The sequence below is a fragment of the Antennarius striatus genome, chromosome 9, assembly GCF_040054535.1.
Source record: "Antennarius striatus isolate MH-2024 chromosome 9, ASM4005453v1, whole genome shotgun sequence".
Lineage (NCBI taxonomy): Eukaryota > Metazoa > Chordata > Actinopteri > Lophiiformes > Antennariidae > Antennarius > Antennarius striatus.
The window spans coordinates 2,199,324-2,213,412 of record NC_090784.1 but is presented as its reverse complement, the minus strand read 5'-3'; the positions used below and the strand labels follow the sequence as shown (position 1 = coordinate 2,213,412).

Sequence of the window (14,089 nt, the reverse complement as noted above, 5' to 3'; positions counted from 1 at the left end):
GTCATTAATCAATCTATTTGTGCTGCTGTTGTGTGTCATGGTGACGTTCTAAGAGCCAATACCATGCTGTGTACTTCTGTAGCATTGAGCGTGAATGCTCTTATGTTTGAAATTGAATGTGCCACTATTTTTAGTTTATGAACCAGTGAGCTGTCACATCTGACTTTTTTGTACACATCGGACAAGGATTTAGTAAGAAATTAAAATGTGTTCTGCCCTGAGTTTGTTAAAATGTGCTTAAAACGTTAAAATACTGGTTTCATTATATAAATGTGTTTTATTATTGTTTTAAGCTTTTTAGAAAGATCGCAATGCTTTTATTTTGAAGGACCGAAAGTTAGCGGTAACAGGAAACAGAAAACAGGAAGTAGGAAGTAGAGCCCCGATGCGCGCGGAGTTGGAAAGCGTGAGGAAATCGTATGTGTTCCAACGTCACAATCGAGTGCAATCCTCCATGCCAATCCTCCAGAAAGCAGTGGCTGTAAGTGTAGATGTTTTTCTTTATGTTCAAGTATTTATATTTGCGGACATTTTGTGGATTTTATTTGTGATTTAGAAACTTAATTTGTGTTTAAAGGAACAGTGAAGTCAATTTTAAGTGACACATTATGTAATTCATCATTATGAAAAATAGAAGAAAATATAAATTTTATATGTGTAGCATCATCCGTTTGGTCAAAAAAGCTTAAAATCGCTGCAGCAGCTTCCGCATTCAGTGGTCACATGGGCGTCATAAGTCACTTGCGCCCAACATAGCTTGACAGCCATAAAAAACAGTGCAGCTCTAGATGCGATTTACACCAAAAGTATCATGGTTACCTGCGCGATAAACGGTTGTGTCAACAGAACAGCAAAAAGACGCGAAGACAAGGACCTGTCATTCTTTAGAATACCTTCTGGGAAGGTATCGCGCTAAAAATGCTAACGCGCTAGCCCGTCAATTATGTTAGCATTGAACTAACCGCATCTAACTCTAGTTGTTATTAATTCCACAGTGAATTTATTTGAAAGTGGCGTCTTTTTGCTGTCCTGTTGACACAACCCTCATGATAATAGTGTAAAAAATGAATATCAGTTTGTATCAGTTGAACAACATTTTGCTTCACGCTCTCGAGACTTTGTTGTGCACCCACCCATAAAGAGTTGAAATGTTTGACTTTTCATTGCCCTCTTGTGTGAAGGTGAAGTGAATGCATAAGACTTCTTCTTGTCAGCCTAAGTCAGCCGGAGCCTATCCCAGCTGACTTAGGGCGTGAGGAGGGGGAAACTCTGGCAAGACGCCAGTGCACCGCGGAGCTACACAGAGACAGACAAACATGCACACACACACTACGGGCAATATGGATCGGCCAATCAACCTGAAGTGCATGTTTTTGGAGGTGGGAGGAAGCCGGCAAACCCGGAGAGAACCCACGCGGACACGGGGAGAACATGCAAACTCCGCACAGAGCGGGACTTGTTGTGTGGCGACAGCGCTACCCACTGCGCCACTCTGCCGCCCTTTATGTTTGTATGTATGTATGTATGTATTTGTCTATTTATTTATGTATGTATTTGACAGGGACAACGCAGTCAAAATATAGTGAGAATCTTGAAGCTGAAGTGATGCATATAGACAACATTACATCTAAATATACATCATTTAAGAACAATCATACCATACAGTTCAATATTATATTAATGATATAATAAATTTATAGACTGCATCATTTAAAATGGTCAAACCACACAAATCAACAATCAAGTGTTGCATTTATATTATTTGAAACATGCATTCATTCACTCACTAAATATCTGAGATGGATTTTATATCTGATAGCAGTGAATTCAAAGTTTGACCCTCTCTGTCCTGCAGAAAGGGATTTTGCCAATTTATATACACATATATAACGTATATGTATATATGTATACTATATGCATATATTTATAGCCACCAAGATTAAACTAAACTTTATCTGCAAAAAGGGTGACATTTGCTCATCCTCAGATATACCGTATACATATGTTCTTGTCATTCTCTAATGAAGCTTTTTCGTCTGCCATAATTTTACATGCTTGATAACTCTCATAAGGCTCACTCCTTCCTCTTACTTAGCAAAGGTGAAGTTCATTGAGGATGAGACATGCCCATCATTCCCCATGCTTGCGCCTTTTTGGTAATGATATTTAGCTGTATCATGTTTTACTGTATTTTAACAGTAAAGGCACTAACTTGCTCAATCTGGTCAGGCTAAGTATGGAAATATAGGATTTGGGACACGAATGAATAGTTTGAATTTGATGTACTTATTTGGGTACTTTGAGGTTATTGCATTACTGCTCTCTCAGCTGAACCCCCAGTACTACTCCTGCAGACTGGGTTAAAGAGTCAAATCATTGTTCTCCTCCGTTTTGTGGAGTAATAAGAAAAGTGACATAAAGTTAAAACCATGGCATAATGGTGGTCTGGCTGTTCCAGATATTTACCAATAATCCCTATCTCATAACACAGACATCATCTTGTATGGGTTTACAGCAACCCTAACTGAATAAGCAACCGATATTGGCTTGAGGCATGACTTATCTCTTATCTTAATAAGAAAATATCTCTGGCCTCTTTATTGTTTGATACCAATCCTCCTGCAGAACTGGATAATTCAGTGAATAATTTCTCTTGTAGAATTACTGAACAATGCCATCACAGACCCTTGAAGTGTTTGTTTGTTTTAATGTCCTAAAATGTGAATATTGGTAGATAAAACAAATTGGTTATTTGTAAAGAGAAAGAGATTTGTAACATTAGAAAGACTGTTATGAACTGGAAGACAAGAACTCCATCCTGTTTCAGTCTATAGCCCACTGACAAAAAATGTTTGAGCACTTCAAACTAGTGTTACGAAGGGCTACTGCACAATTAACGCACATGAGTGTGACCACACTAAGCACCTTGACTCTGGCCAACAGGGCTGCAGGGTACGATAAGGTCAACTGTGAATTAATCAAATATTTAATGGTGGATAAAGTAGAACTGTATTGATCACTTTCGTCAGGGCAATTAACTTCTGTGGCACACAGCACAGTGAGTACACAAAAACACAGGAAAAGCACACAGAAAGTAGCACCAGCACATAGAAAATAGTACCAACACCAAAAAGAAAGTAAGAAATAACCCACCAAGAATATACAAATAGGCATAAATAGGCATAGGAATAAAAAGACGTAGATAAACAGGCCTAGTTAGGCATGGGTAGAGTGAAATGTCTATAGTGTTTGCATTGTTTTTGGCGCATTGTTTGTGTCATTCATCAGCTTTCGTGTAGACTCTCTTCTTCATCTTCCCTAGATAGGAGTTGAGAAGTGTAATGGCTCGGGGGATGAAGGAGTTCTTAAGTCTGTTGGTCAAGTATATAAGTATATTAAGATGAGCTTTGGGTCATAACCGAAAGGACAAGATTCTGGATACAAGCAACTGAAATGATTTTCCTTCCTCAGGGAAGACCTAGGACACGCTGGAGGGACTATGTCTCTCTGTTGGCCTGGGAACGCCTCGGGATCCCCCCGGAAGAGCTGGAGAAGTGTCTGGGTACAGGGAAGTATGTACATCCCTCCTGAGACTGTTGCCTCCATAACTCGCCATGGATAAGCAGTTGAAGAACACTGGATGGATGGATGGATGGATGGACGGTTGGGCAGGCTTGGGTGACGTGATTTCACAGTGAAAAGAAGGTTCTGGACTGGATTCCTGCATGGCATTTGTATGTTTTCCTCGTGTCTATGTGGGTTCTCTCCAGCTTCCTGCCAACTCCAACAACACGCAGCTTCAGTGACCAAAACTTTAAGAATGAGTGTCAGTGGTTGTTTGTCTTTCATGTGGCTCTGCGATGAGCTGGCGTCTTATACCTTTCACCCGTAGCCAGGTGAGATAGGCTTCAGCAGACCTGTGACCCATACGTCGGATAAATGGCTGTAGACGAGTGGATTGCTATCGCCTCATTAATGATGGTGTAGAAAAAAATAAGCCGTTGGATAGAAATCACGTAAGTGAATTTTGGTAAGATATGAAAAAAAATATGAAAGTGAAATTCCAACTTCCCTTGTTGAACAAACAAACCTGGACAGATGAATGGCAGCTGAGCTTCAGGTTACAGAGCAGCAACCTCAGGCATGTAACCCACACTATTCCTTTATAGCCTCTGCAGATTTGTTGATTTTCCTGACCAAATAGCAAGAAGATTGTGAAGGATAATTTGCTGGCAAGGCTGGTGCTGGTGGTAACTACTGGCTGAAGTTGAAGGTGTGAGTAGTGATAGCTCTGTGACTGCTCACCTTTATAACATACACTAACTTCATGGTGTTATTTGTATAAAGCTATTTAAATTCTGACCACAACATCTGGGTATGCAGGAACCCAGTCCCTGGCCCTCTTCAGAGTCCCGTGTCTCATTTATCCAGCAGCTCTTATTGCTTGCAGACATTATCTTTGGCCCTCATCCTCTTACATCAGAGATGTGTATCCAGGAATGACCCTACAGGTCTACATTAGGCTACAATGTGAGAAGAGACTGAGCTAGAGCACAAAGTTGTACAGACCTGATGGGATTAATTATGGCAGTCACAATGTGTGTAGATTTCAGTGATTTATCTTTCCTCACTGACTAAAAATCCTGTTGGGAATTAGTTGGGAATGCAATGTACTCCAGCGAGATTGAAAACATCGACTATTGCTACACTGTATGCATACCACATTTAAACATTTAGCTACCATCCATGAAAAAGAAGCTCACAATTTTGTAGTGTGAATTCAATCACTGGATAAAAGGTTTTACCTTACACTTTTGGACCAATAATTATTATTTTTAGTAATACTGTATACCAATTTATTAGGTAAAAAAAAAAGACACTGAGTTAATACGGTGTGTGCTGGTACACACTGTCCTCGTTCTGACATCATACAAGGACTTCCTGCCAAAAAGAAAAACAAATAAACAGAGGAAACAGGCCTCACAGCCTTGGTGAGGTAGCTGTTCAAGGCTATCACAGCAGTACGACCCGATCAACTACATAAAGTTTACTTCAGTGCTTATGTCTCTGCCATTTGTTCAAACGCTGCACAGACACTATAAACAGAAAAATTACATCAGAAGCTTCTTTTCCAGAGTGACTGGCAGACCAAAGAAACAGGTAAGGCTTTCATATTATTCTGTATTCTATCCAAATTTCAGCATTTACAGCACAAGGTGTCCTCAAATATGTATAAGGGACTCTCATCAGTCACCTTCCTTTTTCTATGAATTTATAATGTTCAAAAATATTACTATAACATTCCAACAAAGATGTAGGTGGATACTCAACGATCTGAATTTTAATATAAACCCAAGCCACAGCACTGATTATTAGCATGTCCGTCTATGGGTAATATAGAAGAAGCACTCCAGGTAATAACGGCTCCATCAGGAGAGCATGCTGTTCGGAAATGCTTTACCTCCAAGCGCAAGCTGAAGAAAAATGAGGCCAGGATGTGATGGGAAAAAAACCCCCAACGAACAGCATGCAGAGGCAGCTTCATTGCAAATGACACAGCATCATAGTAAAAACAAAAATGAAATGATTTTCATTTTTCAAAAAAATGTAATAGCATGTATCATTACTTCAAGTGATGATCCTAAAATACAGTATGTCAAATCTACAGTACTTTCTGGTGAACCTGCTACCACTTAAAAGCTTCACTGTTCTGTTCACCCGATCATCTGTTGTCATGACTTAACAAATTTTGTCTCAAGCTGTCTGCAGCTGCTTGTGATTTGGACATGAGGATCTTACCTTTCCCAGTATGTAGTAATCTAAAAAAAAACTGCTACATGTCACTCCTGTGCAAACTAGTTTACCTTTATCTTCCATGTTATGCAGCGTGGAGGGATGGATCATTTGATTATGAGTCACATCTAACTTTATAACCCATGTCAAATGTTATTTAGCCGGCTGTTTGATCAGCGAGAAAGAGAAGATGGAGAGGTAAATCGAGTGTGGAGGTGGAGTGCGTCCGAGTTCTGGTACCGCAAAGGAATGGATAAAAATAGATTAAACAAGGAGTTCCAAGAATGATGCTATACTATATATTCAAACATGAATGAATACGGGTTTGGGTTGTTTGTTCAGCACGTCTACTTCTCAGTGGTCACTGAATTGGTAGGTGCAAAAACAATGGTCATCATTAGTTAAGAGTTAAAATCTGGATATCTTTAAGATTTTGAATATGAGCAGCTCACACAATTCAAAGTCTTATTGCTGGTTTTGCATTGTGATTCAGTCATTCAGTATTTGAGAAAATATTACAGACTATGTCTATATAAAAGATTTGTAAAAGAACAAAACACACACACATACTGTGTATATATATATACAGTATATATATATATATACATATATATACAGTATATATATACAGTATATGTGTGTGTATATATATATTGATATATATATATATATAGTACACATTGATCCCCAATGATGAAGCGCTGAATGTTATTTTTCATATTTATTAAATCATGTCTGTAGGAGGACGTATGTTAAATTTTAATGATCCCTGCAGCGAATTATTACATATCAGCAAAAATAATACTCATGGAATGCAAATGTGTTCAGGACTTCAAGCCATCAGAGAGCATACAGATGAATGTGTAGATGATGTAGATTACATGGATACACTGAACAAAATGAAATATATTTATATAACCCTTCACAACTGCACAAGCACTGAACAAAGTGCTTTCCAGTAATAATGAAAACACACTAGAGAATAATGTAATAGTTGACAGTCTATCTCATGCCTGAATCCACCCCTTCACACACAAACACACACCCGTTAAAGGTTTTCGTGAAGCTGATGCTTTTTACTATCTTATGTAACGACCATTGGTGACGCAGCACAGGTTCATAAAAATGCATGACAATGACACACTTAAGTAATGACCAACAATGAAAATATTTACACATATATTATTAAAGGATTATACACCTCATGGACTATTAGAGTGGTTGTTGAAGTCCTCCCCCCTGAGTAAACCCTATTAGTCACCTCCTCAAACGACCACAACAATCCATAGGATAAGAAGTTATAACACAGAACCAGTCACGTCTAGAATGTTTTATGACTGTAGGTATCGTGTTCCTGTGAAAAAAGTTAGCTATTATTATTAAAATATATGATTATAATACATAATTATATGTATTTTACACTCACTCATTTCTCATAATTCTAAAGGAAACCATGTCCTAGATCCATAAATTAGACTTGTATTTGCCACAGAATAATATGTATTAAAAATTGTTTACAGGCACATGGGTTAGTAATGAGAACAAAAGCAGCAGAACACTGACTAAACACAGGGAAAATAATGGCCTTTGGAATTGTTCCAAAGTGTCCTGTCTTGGGTAACAGAGTTACACGTGTACACACAGAAAAACACCAAAGAAATTATTTCCTGCACTGTTTACACCACCTGTGGGGATAATTCCACTCTCTGTCATATTGGCCTTTTTACAGCTTTATATGTTTGGATTTTGCTTCATAGGAATTTTACATGTTATTCTAAGTAGTGAGTTGGACCTCCTGTTGGAGCTCATTGATTTATTGGTGCAGTGAAAGTGAGGAATTTTCTCTTCCTTTAGCAATAAGTTTAAGTTCACTTTACACAGTACTCTAGCACCGGACAGTTTTCCCAAAATAGATCAAAACCAATAGAAACTCTTACCAAAATTAATCTGAATTAATCTTGTTCATATCATTTAAGGCGATTAAATCAGTTTCCTTAATTCATTGTTGCAATTATCCTTAAGTAATACCATATCAAGGACAATGGCTGAGCTGTTTTACTGATGGCATTTACCTAACCCGGTAAAATGTGCGTATTGGCAACAAGTTTTATTCAGTCTGTGGTTCTTTGCCACATGTTGTCCGTCTGCAATTCCTGTCTCTTCCTCAGCTGTCTATTTTACAATAAAGACACAAAATTACCACATAATTCTCTTTCATATTCAGGGACAGGTCTCATGTTTTCCATGAAAGAAACTTCTGAATTCAATTTTTAAAGAAAATAAAACCAACCCACCATGGGTAAGGGTAAGGGTAAACACTCAGCAAATAACAAAAAGAATTCTAAAACCAGAGCACTTTATATCTAAAAAGAAGTTGAAGTTCTGCAACTCTGTTTGCAAATTGGAAAATGTTAGCATCCTAACACCAAGACTGAGGCGGTGATCTGAGCTGCCAACATTCTAATAGCATATGACCTACTAAAGCTAGTGTGTAGCTCCCATCAGAACATATAGCTTCACTGGCAGAAGACTGTGTAAGCTACGTAGATGCCAGGTGGAGACTTCAATTCAATTCATAAAACTTTATTTGTCTCCAAGGGGCAATTGCAAGCACATAAAGCAGGATGGGTGTGAAAGTACATACAGTGTAAACATAAACAATAATTAAATAACAACATAATACACTGTTTATGTTAAATAATTATTCAAAAACCTAGTTAATTCAAAACCTGGTGAGTTTAGAGCCCAATTAGTTCAAAACCTAGTGGGTTAGTTAGTTTAAAAAAAAGTTAATTTAAACCTAGTTATTTCAAAAACAAGTGAATTGGTTCAAGACATAGTTCCAAACCTACCGGTAGTTATTTTAGTGCCTAGTTTGCTTAAAACCTAGTGGATTAGAAAGTTAGTTCAAAAACTAGTTAGTTTAAAACCTAGGTAGTTAGTTAGTCAGTCAGTCAGTCATCAAAAAGGAAACACCTCAAAACTCCCACTTATTAATTTAAGACCCCTCCAGCTTGCTTTTCTGCTGAACCCTGCTGGAATATGACAGCTCAGTTCTGAAAAACATGTGTCATCTTATCTACCCTATCTGTTTCTTCTTACTTCATGAAAAGGAAGAGGCCTCAGTCCCCGCCTTTATTTATTTATGTCAAACGCGTACCAGTTACATTATGTTAGATTAATTGACTACAGCAATCAGTTAACCCCTTGAATAGCAAGACACCCACTGCTGACACCAATACAAGGAAAGCTTCACATTTTTATTTCTGACAAGCTATTTTCCCAGAACTGCAGCTGACAAATATCTGATAATAAGTTGCTGATTATATTTTTACAAAATTACAGAAGTGTGAAGCCCATGTGAAGGCTAGATGATTCTGAAACATTGAGACTGACAAGGAACACATGGATCAGGGGTCTCGGTGTAATGATCAGTAGTCTGCAGCCTGGCAGGATTCCAAACTCAGTGTCCATATCTACAAATAGTTCCTTCATTTAGTTATGATGATGATGACTATGAGAAGACAATCACAAAGTCAGTCTGGTTTTCAAACCAAATGAACTCTGTCATATGCATTAGAAATTATGTCCTTTGGCTCTTAATCAAAAAAATATTTTAGAAATGGAAATGAAGGCAGAAAATAAGAATAGTCAGTGATATATTATTCTTGACAGATGCCAGACTAGTCGATGTATTCACTGATTGTTCTTTAAGGATTGAAGCAACACTCCTTTAGTCAGGTGTATGTGTTGTTGGACTGCTATAACAGACTGACGAGGAGGCTTCATCACCTTGGGTTGTCTTTGTAAAAAACAGATTTGAGTGACTAACCAGTCAGATGAGTCACTGTGAGTCATCGAACGGTGTGAACGGTGTTTCATCGAGACTCTATCAGGGTCAGTCACCCAGGTCAGCTTCTCCATTACTGATTCAAAAGTATGTTTGTTTGTTATTCAGGAATAAAAAAAGGAGTCACCAGACGTTTGTTTTTTTGTTGTTGTTTTTTTTTTGGGGGGGGGGGGGTGATCAAGAAGCTCTGTTACTCACAGCTTATTAACACGTGAGACCAGTGGTCTGAAGTGAGTAAAAGAGGGCAGAGCACATGCAGGCTTTTCTCCTCACAGAGTCAGTGAACAGTGACGCTATTAAAACTAGACAGTTTCACAGAGTTTAACAACAAATTTGTTTTTCAATTTACTTGAAAAACAACTTGACTTTCGGTTAAATCAAGATCAAGACCACATTATGGAATGTGGATTGGTAGTTGAAGAGGTGCTGTTCACCTCCTGGGTACTGCCGCGGTGCCTTGAGTGAGGAACTTGTGTTCAGTCAGTGGTTTATTTCACATATATTTTGCTCATTTTTCCTACATTTCTTATTACTTGTTTTTTTGAAATGTGGCTTCCTGTTTACGTGAATCTTTGGATTTTGTGTCAACGTGACTATCTTGAATTTTGACTTTAAGGAATAAACATGATTTTAAAAATCAAATCAGTCTTCTTTTTAAAGTATAAAAATAAAAACACTTGCTGTATTATAAAAAACTTGTCTTTCTACAGGTGGCACACCATGTGTTCTTACCAAGAGAGAGCAGATGGAATTGGACTGGCATGGGTCAATACACCACCTCTTCACTGCAACGTCATTTGAACCACTTTAGCACTGGGCCCTGGACAAACAATTGAATGAAAAAATCAATTGCTCTTCCCCTGCTTAAACAGCACAGTGGGAGGCAGATAAGCCCACATGACTGCAGATCATGACCGAGCTGAGCCAAAACTACCTCAGGTGAAACAGGGCTATAGGTGGAAAGGACTTTTTGTAGCCAGCAACAAACCGAGTGCAGTAAGGAGCCTGTGGTCAACATTCCTGTGTGTGTTTCATTTTATTTGACCTCGTGGAATTACTAAATGGAGAAAAGATCACCACATAGAATGTGACACATAAAGGTCGGTCAGAACCTCTGGTGATTGCCTTAACTTGTGTGAACAGCACAACATAAGAAGTGAACCTAAACACATGCAGAGGATGACTGAAAAACATTGTCCAACACAATATTAAAAACCGATTCAAAATCCTTTGTGAACATTTGTCCTCCAGCGGCTCTCAACACCCCAAGAAGGATGAATGCCAGCGCGGTGAACCAGTCAGACTGCCCGGAGGTGACGGTCCCCATCCATCTCTTCTTCACCATCGGTGTCGTGAGCTTGGCTGAGAATCTGCTGGTTGTGGTGGCTGTCATATGGAACAGGAACCTCCACTCGCCCATGTACTGCTTCATTTGCAGCCTGGCGGCTTTCAACACTATCGCCAGCATCACCAAAACCTGGGAGAACCTGATGATTGTGATCGCTGACGTGGGACATCTAGAGAAAAGAGGCTCGTCAGAGAGGAATCTTGATGACGTGATGGACTCACTACTGTGTATGTCATTTGTGGGCTCCATTTTCAGTTTCTTGGCTATTGCTGTGGATCGGTATGTATTGGATTATAAGCTACACAGAAACCACTTAAAGGTATTTTTTTAGCATTTAGAGTGTAGAATGGATTTTAATCTTTGATGTGTTATTATTTTCCACACCTCCCCGTTAATTGACGACAATAAGACACCAAACAAAGAAAGCACAATGCTTACAGCATCCCTTTTTCCATGTCAAATAAAAGTAAAAAAACAGCTTTAGTAACTGTGAAGGAGCTCAAGCCTTTAGGGGGCATTCCGTACCGTGAACTCTGTGAAACTCGTTTCAATGCCATGTTCACTGACTGTCTCTAGGGAGAGAAGCTCTGCATGTGCTCTGCCCTCTGTCGCTCACCCTTGGTTGTTGCTCTTTTATAACATAAATTAATTTGTCAGCTTATGAAACCCACATAAATCCATCAATCAACAATTAAACTATCCAACGAATAGAGAAAAATTACATCAAACACAAGTTAGGACATTAACTTTGTTCAAAACATTTTTGTCTGAGGTAAAACAGGCTTAATTATTGCAGTGTAGGAAATGTAGTTTTGGTCAAAGCAACTTTTGCCCTGTTTATTTTTAGACACTGACTTTTCATGCACTCGTGGTCCACATAAAATGATGTGGCGGGCCACATTTGGCCCCCAGGCCTTGGGTTTGACACGTGTGCGATACACGGTGGAAGGCAGTGGTTCTGCATGTTTTATCATGAGTCATGTCGAATTTACATTACTGACTGTTACTCGTCTTAACATTTTTTTCATGGCTTCAGATTGGATATGTGTGATTTGGAATATATTTTTATCATCACAGTGAGTCCATCTGCTTTACCTCTAGCATAAATTAGACCACAAATAATTCCATGCTGATCCATTCATATTTTGCTTTTGGCCAGCTGTTATTGGTGTTAGCGTTAATACTGATCACATCAACAAACTAGCTGAGATATTGTCATCCATTCATCACGTTTCTGTAGCTGCTTCTGTACAGGGTTGTGTCTGACAGTGGGCAGACCTTGGAACAGAGTAGAACCTTACTGGTTCATCACAGTTCCCAGTAGAATGACAAGCAGCCTGCATGGGAATTTAAGAGTTAGTCATTTAATTGTTTATTACAGAGATAGTGATAATTAGGGCTTTAACATGCATCACATGAATGACTGGGACTAGGAAACCGGACTTTTAGACCATCAGATCCTTTAATGACATCCCATTTTAAATTCATTAGAATTAAAATGCCAGACGCAAAGGTGATAAGGACAGTCTCCATTCCAGGTCCTCCAAAGGTGTTCAATGGGGTTGAGGTCCTCCAATCTAACCCATATCTGAATGGACCCTGCTTCATTCTGCTGGATGACACGTGCCCAAACTGGTCCCACAAAAAGAAGCATAGCATTTTTTAAAAATGTCTTGTGCATTAAGATTTCCATGGTCCATGAAACTCCATAGAGTTTGTGCTGATGTTAATGCCAGAGGAGGTTTGGAGCTGTGTAGATGCTGAATCAACAGAGAGTTGGGACGTTACTGCACTGTGACCCCACTGTGGGACTTGGTTTAACACTCTGATACCTTTTTAATAACCCTCAAAGTTGACTACGGAATCTTTTGAATCTTCTAATTGTGAAGGTGACATCCGTACCACATTTCAGCTCACTGAGCTCTTCATTCTGCCTGGCTGGGTGCGTTCATTTTATACACCGTTGGCAAAGGGCCTGAAAGAAACACCAGAACTGAAAGACAAACTTACAAATATAATTTAAGTAGGTGATGAAATGATTTGTTTCTCTTTTCAGTTACATCACCATCTTCCATGCACTCCGATACCACAACATCATGACGATGCGGCGCACAGGAGCCATCTTGGGCGTGATTTGGACAATGTGTGGGGTGTTAGCTGTGGTCATGGTGAGGTTCTTTGACTCCCACTTCATCATGACCTGCTTTGTTGTCTTCTTCATTGTATCCTTGGTGGTGATCTGCCTCCTGTATGGCTACATGTTCATGCTGGCCCGTATCCACGCCCGAACCATCGCTGCCCTCCCCGGTGGCAGCGGGAGAAGTGGGTACCAACGGTGGCGAGGTAACAGCATGAGAGGGGCTCTGACACTCACCATCCTGGTTGGCTCATTCTTGGTTTGTTGGTCTCCATTTTTTGTCCACCTAATTATTATCATGGTGTGCCCCATGAACCCGTATTGTGAGTGTTACCGATCGCTGTTCCAGCTCCACATGGTGCTGCTGATGAGTCACGCCCTCATCGACCCGGCTATCTATGCCTTTCGCATCGCAGAACTTCGACAAACCTTCAAAAAGCTGATGATTTGTTCACTTTGGAGGCAATGATGCTTTAGAATCTGTATTTACACATCACCCCAACTAAGGAGGTCATATTTTCACATTTTTTGGTTTAACACCAAAACGACCAGATGCAGTTCATCGCTACTGAAGGAGGGGCCAAACAGGATAATGATCACCTTAGTAGATTAGTAGATTTAAATATTAACCCTATTTTAATAAAAACTACTGAAGTGAATTCCATCGTAAATTGTTAGACAGCCTTCTCCCTGTTGCCAGAAAAAAATTATATCAAACTGTAGCCTTTGGATGGGTAATTACAAATAAAAAATCTTTATATTTGTGTTAAATGTTCCACAATGTCTTTCATAATTTATTATAATGTTTTCTATCAAATAAATCAATAAAGGATTAATTTTCTCAAACCGCTTTATCGTATCTTTTAATTATGAGAGTGTGACTGATTATGATCCGCGCTCTACTGAGTAGGGCATTGTATCAAAATATTACAATAAACTGATACAAAACGAACGAACAAAA

At 39.0% G+C, this 14,089-nt stretch overlaps 1 protein-coding gene and 1 long non-coding RNA gene across 4 annotated transcripts; both read left to right on the top strand.

The window, feature by feature from the left end:
* Positions 1-380: 380 nt before the first annotated feature.
* Positions 381-4,753, top strand: LOC137601882 (uncharacterized). Its single transcript, XR_011037105.1, has 3 exons — positions 381-481; positions 1,182-1,510; positions 3,472-4,753. It is a non-coding gene; the product is annotated as an uncharacterized lncRNA (long non-coding RNA).
* Positions 4,754-4,975: 222 nt separating this feature from the next.
* mc2r (melanocortin 2 receptor) lies at positions 4,976-13,974 on the top strand. 3 transcript variants are annotated; one of them, XM_068323655.1, is made up of 4 exons: positions 4,976-5,160; positions 10,354-10,743; positions 10,895-11,270; positions 13,048-13,974. In XM_068323655.1, exons 3-4 carry the CDS (start codon positions 10,918-10,920, stop codon positions 13,595-13,597), a joined length of 903 nt encoding a protein of 300 aa, XP_068179756.1. In that variant the 5' UTR covers positions 4,976-5,160; positions 10,354-10,743; positions 10,895-10,917; the 3' UTR covers positions 13,598-13,974. The 3 variants fall into 3 exon arrangements, with proteins under 3 accessions (XP_068179756.1, XP_068179757.1, XP_068179755.1); XM_068323656.1 differs by lacking the exon at positions 10,354-10,743; XM_068323654.1 differs by having other exon boundaries at positions 10,354-11,270.
* Positions 13,975-14,089: the final 115 nt, after the last annotated feature.

What these genes read in the sequence shown, in the direction of transcription:
- mc2r (XM_068323656.1), top strand. Translation starts at nt 10,918, where the DNA reads ATGAATGCCAGCGCGGTGAACCAGTCAGACTGCCCGGAGGTGACGGTC. An exon ending in TTGGCTATTGCTGTGGATCG is followed by an intron (nt 11,271 to 13,047) that starts GTATGTATTGGA and finishes TTCTCTTTTCAG; the next exon opens with TTACATCACCATCTTCCATG.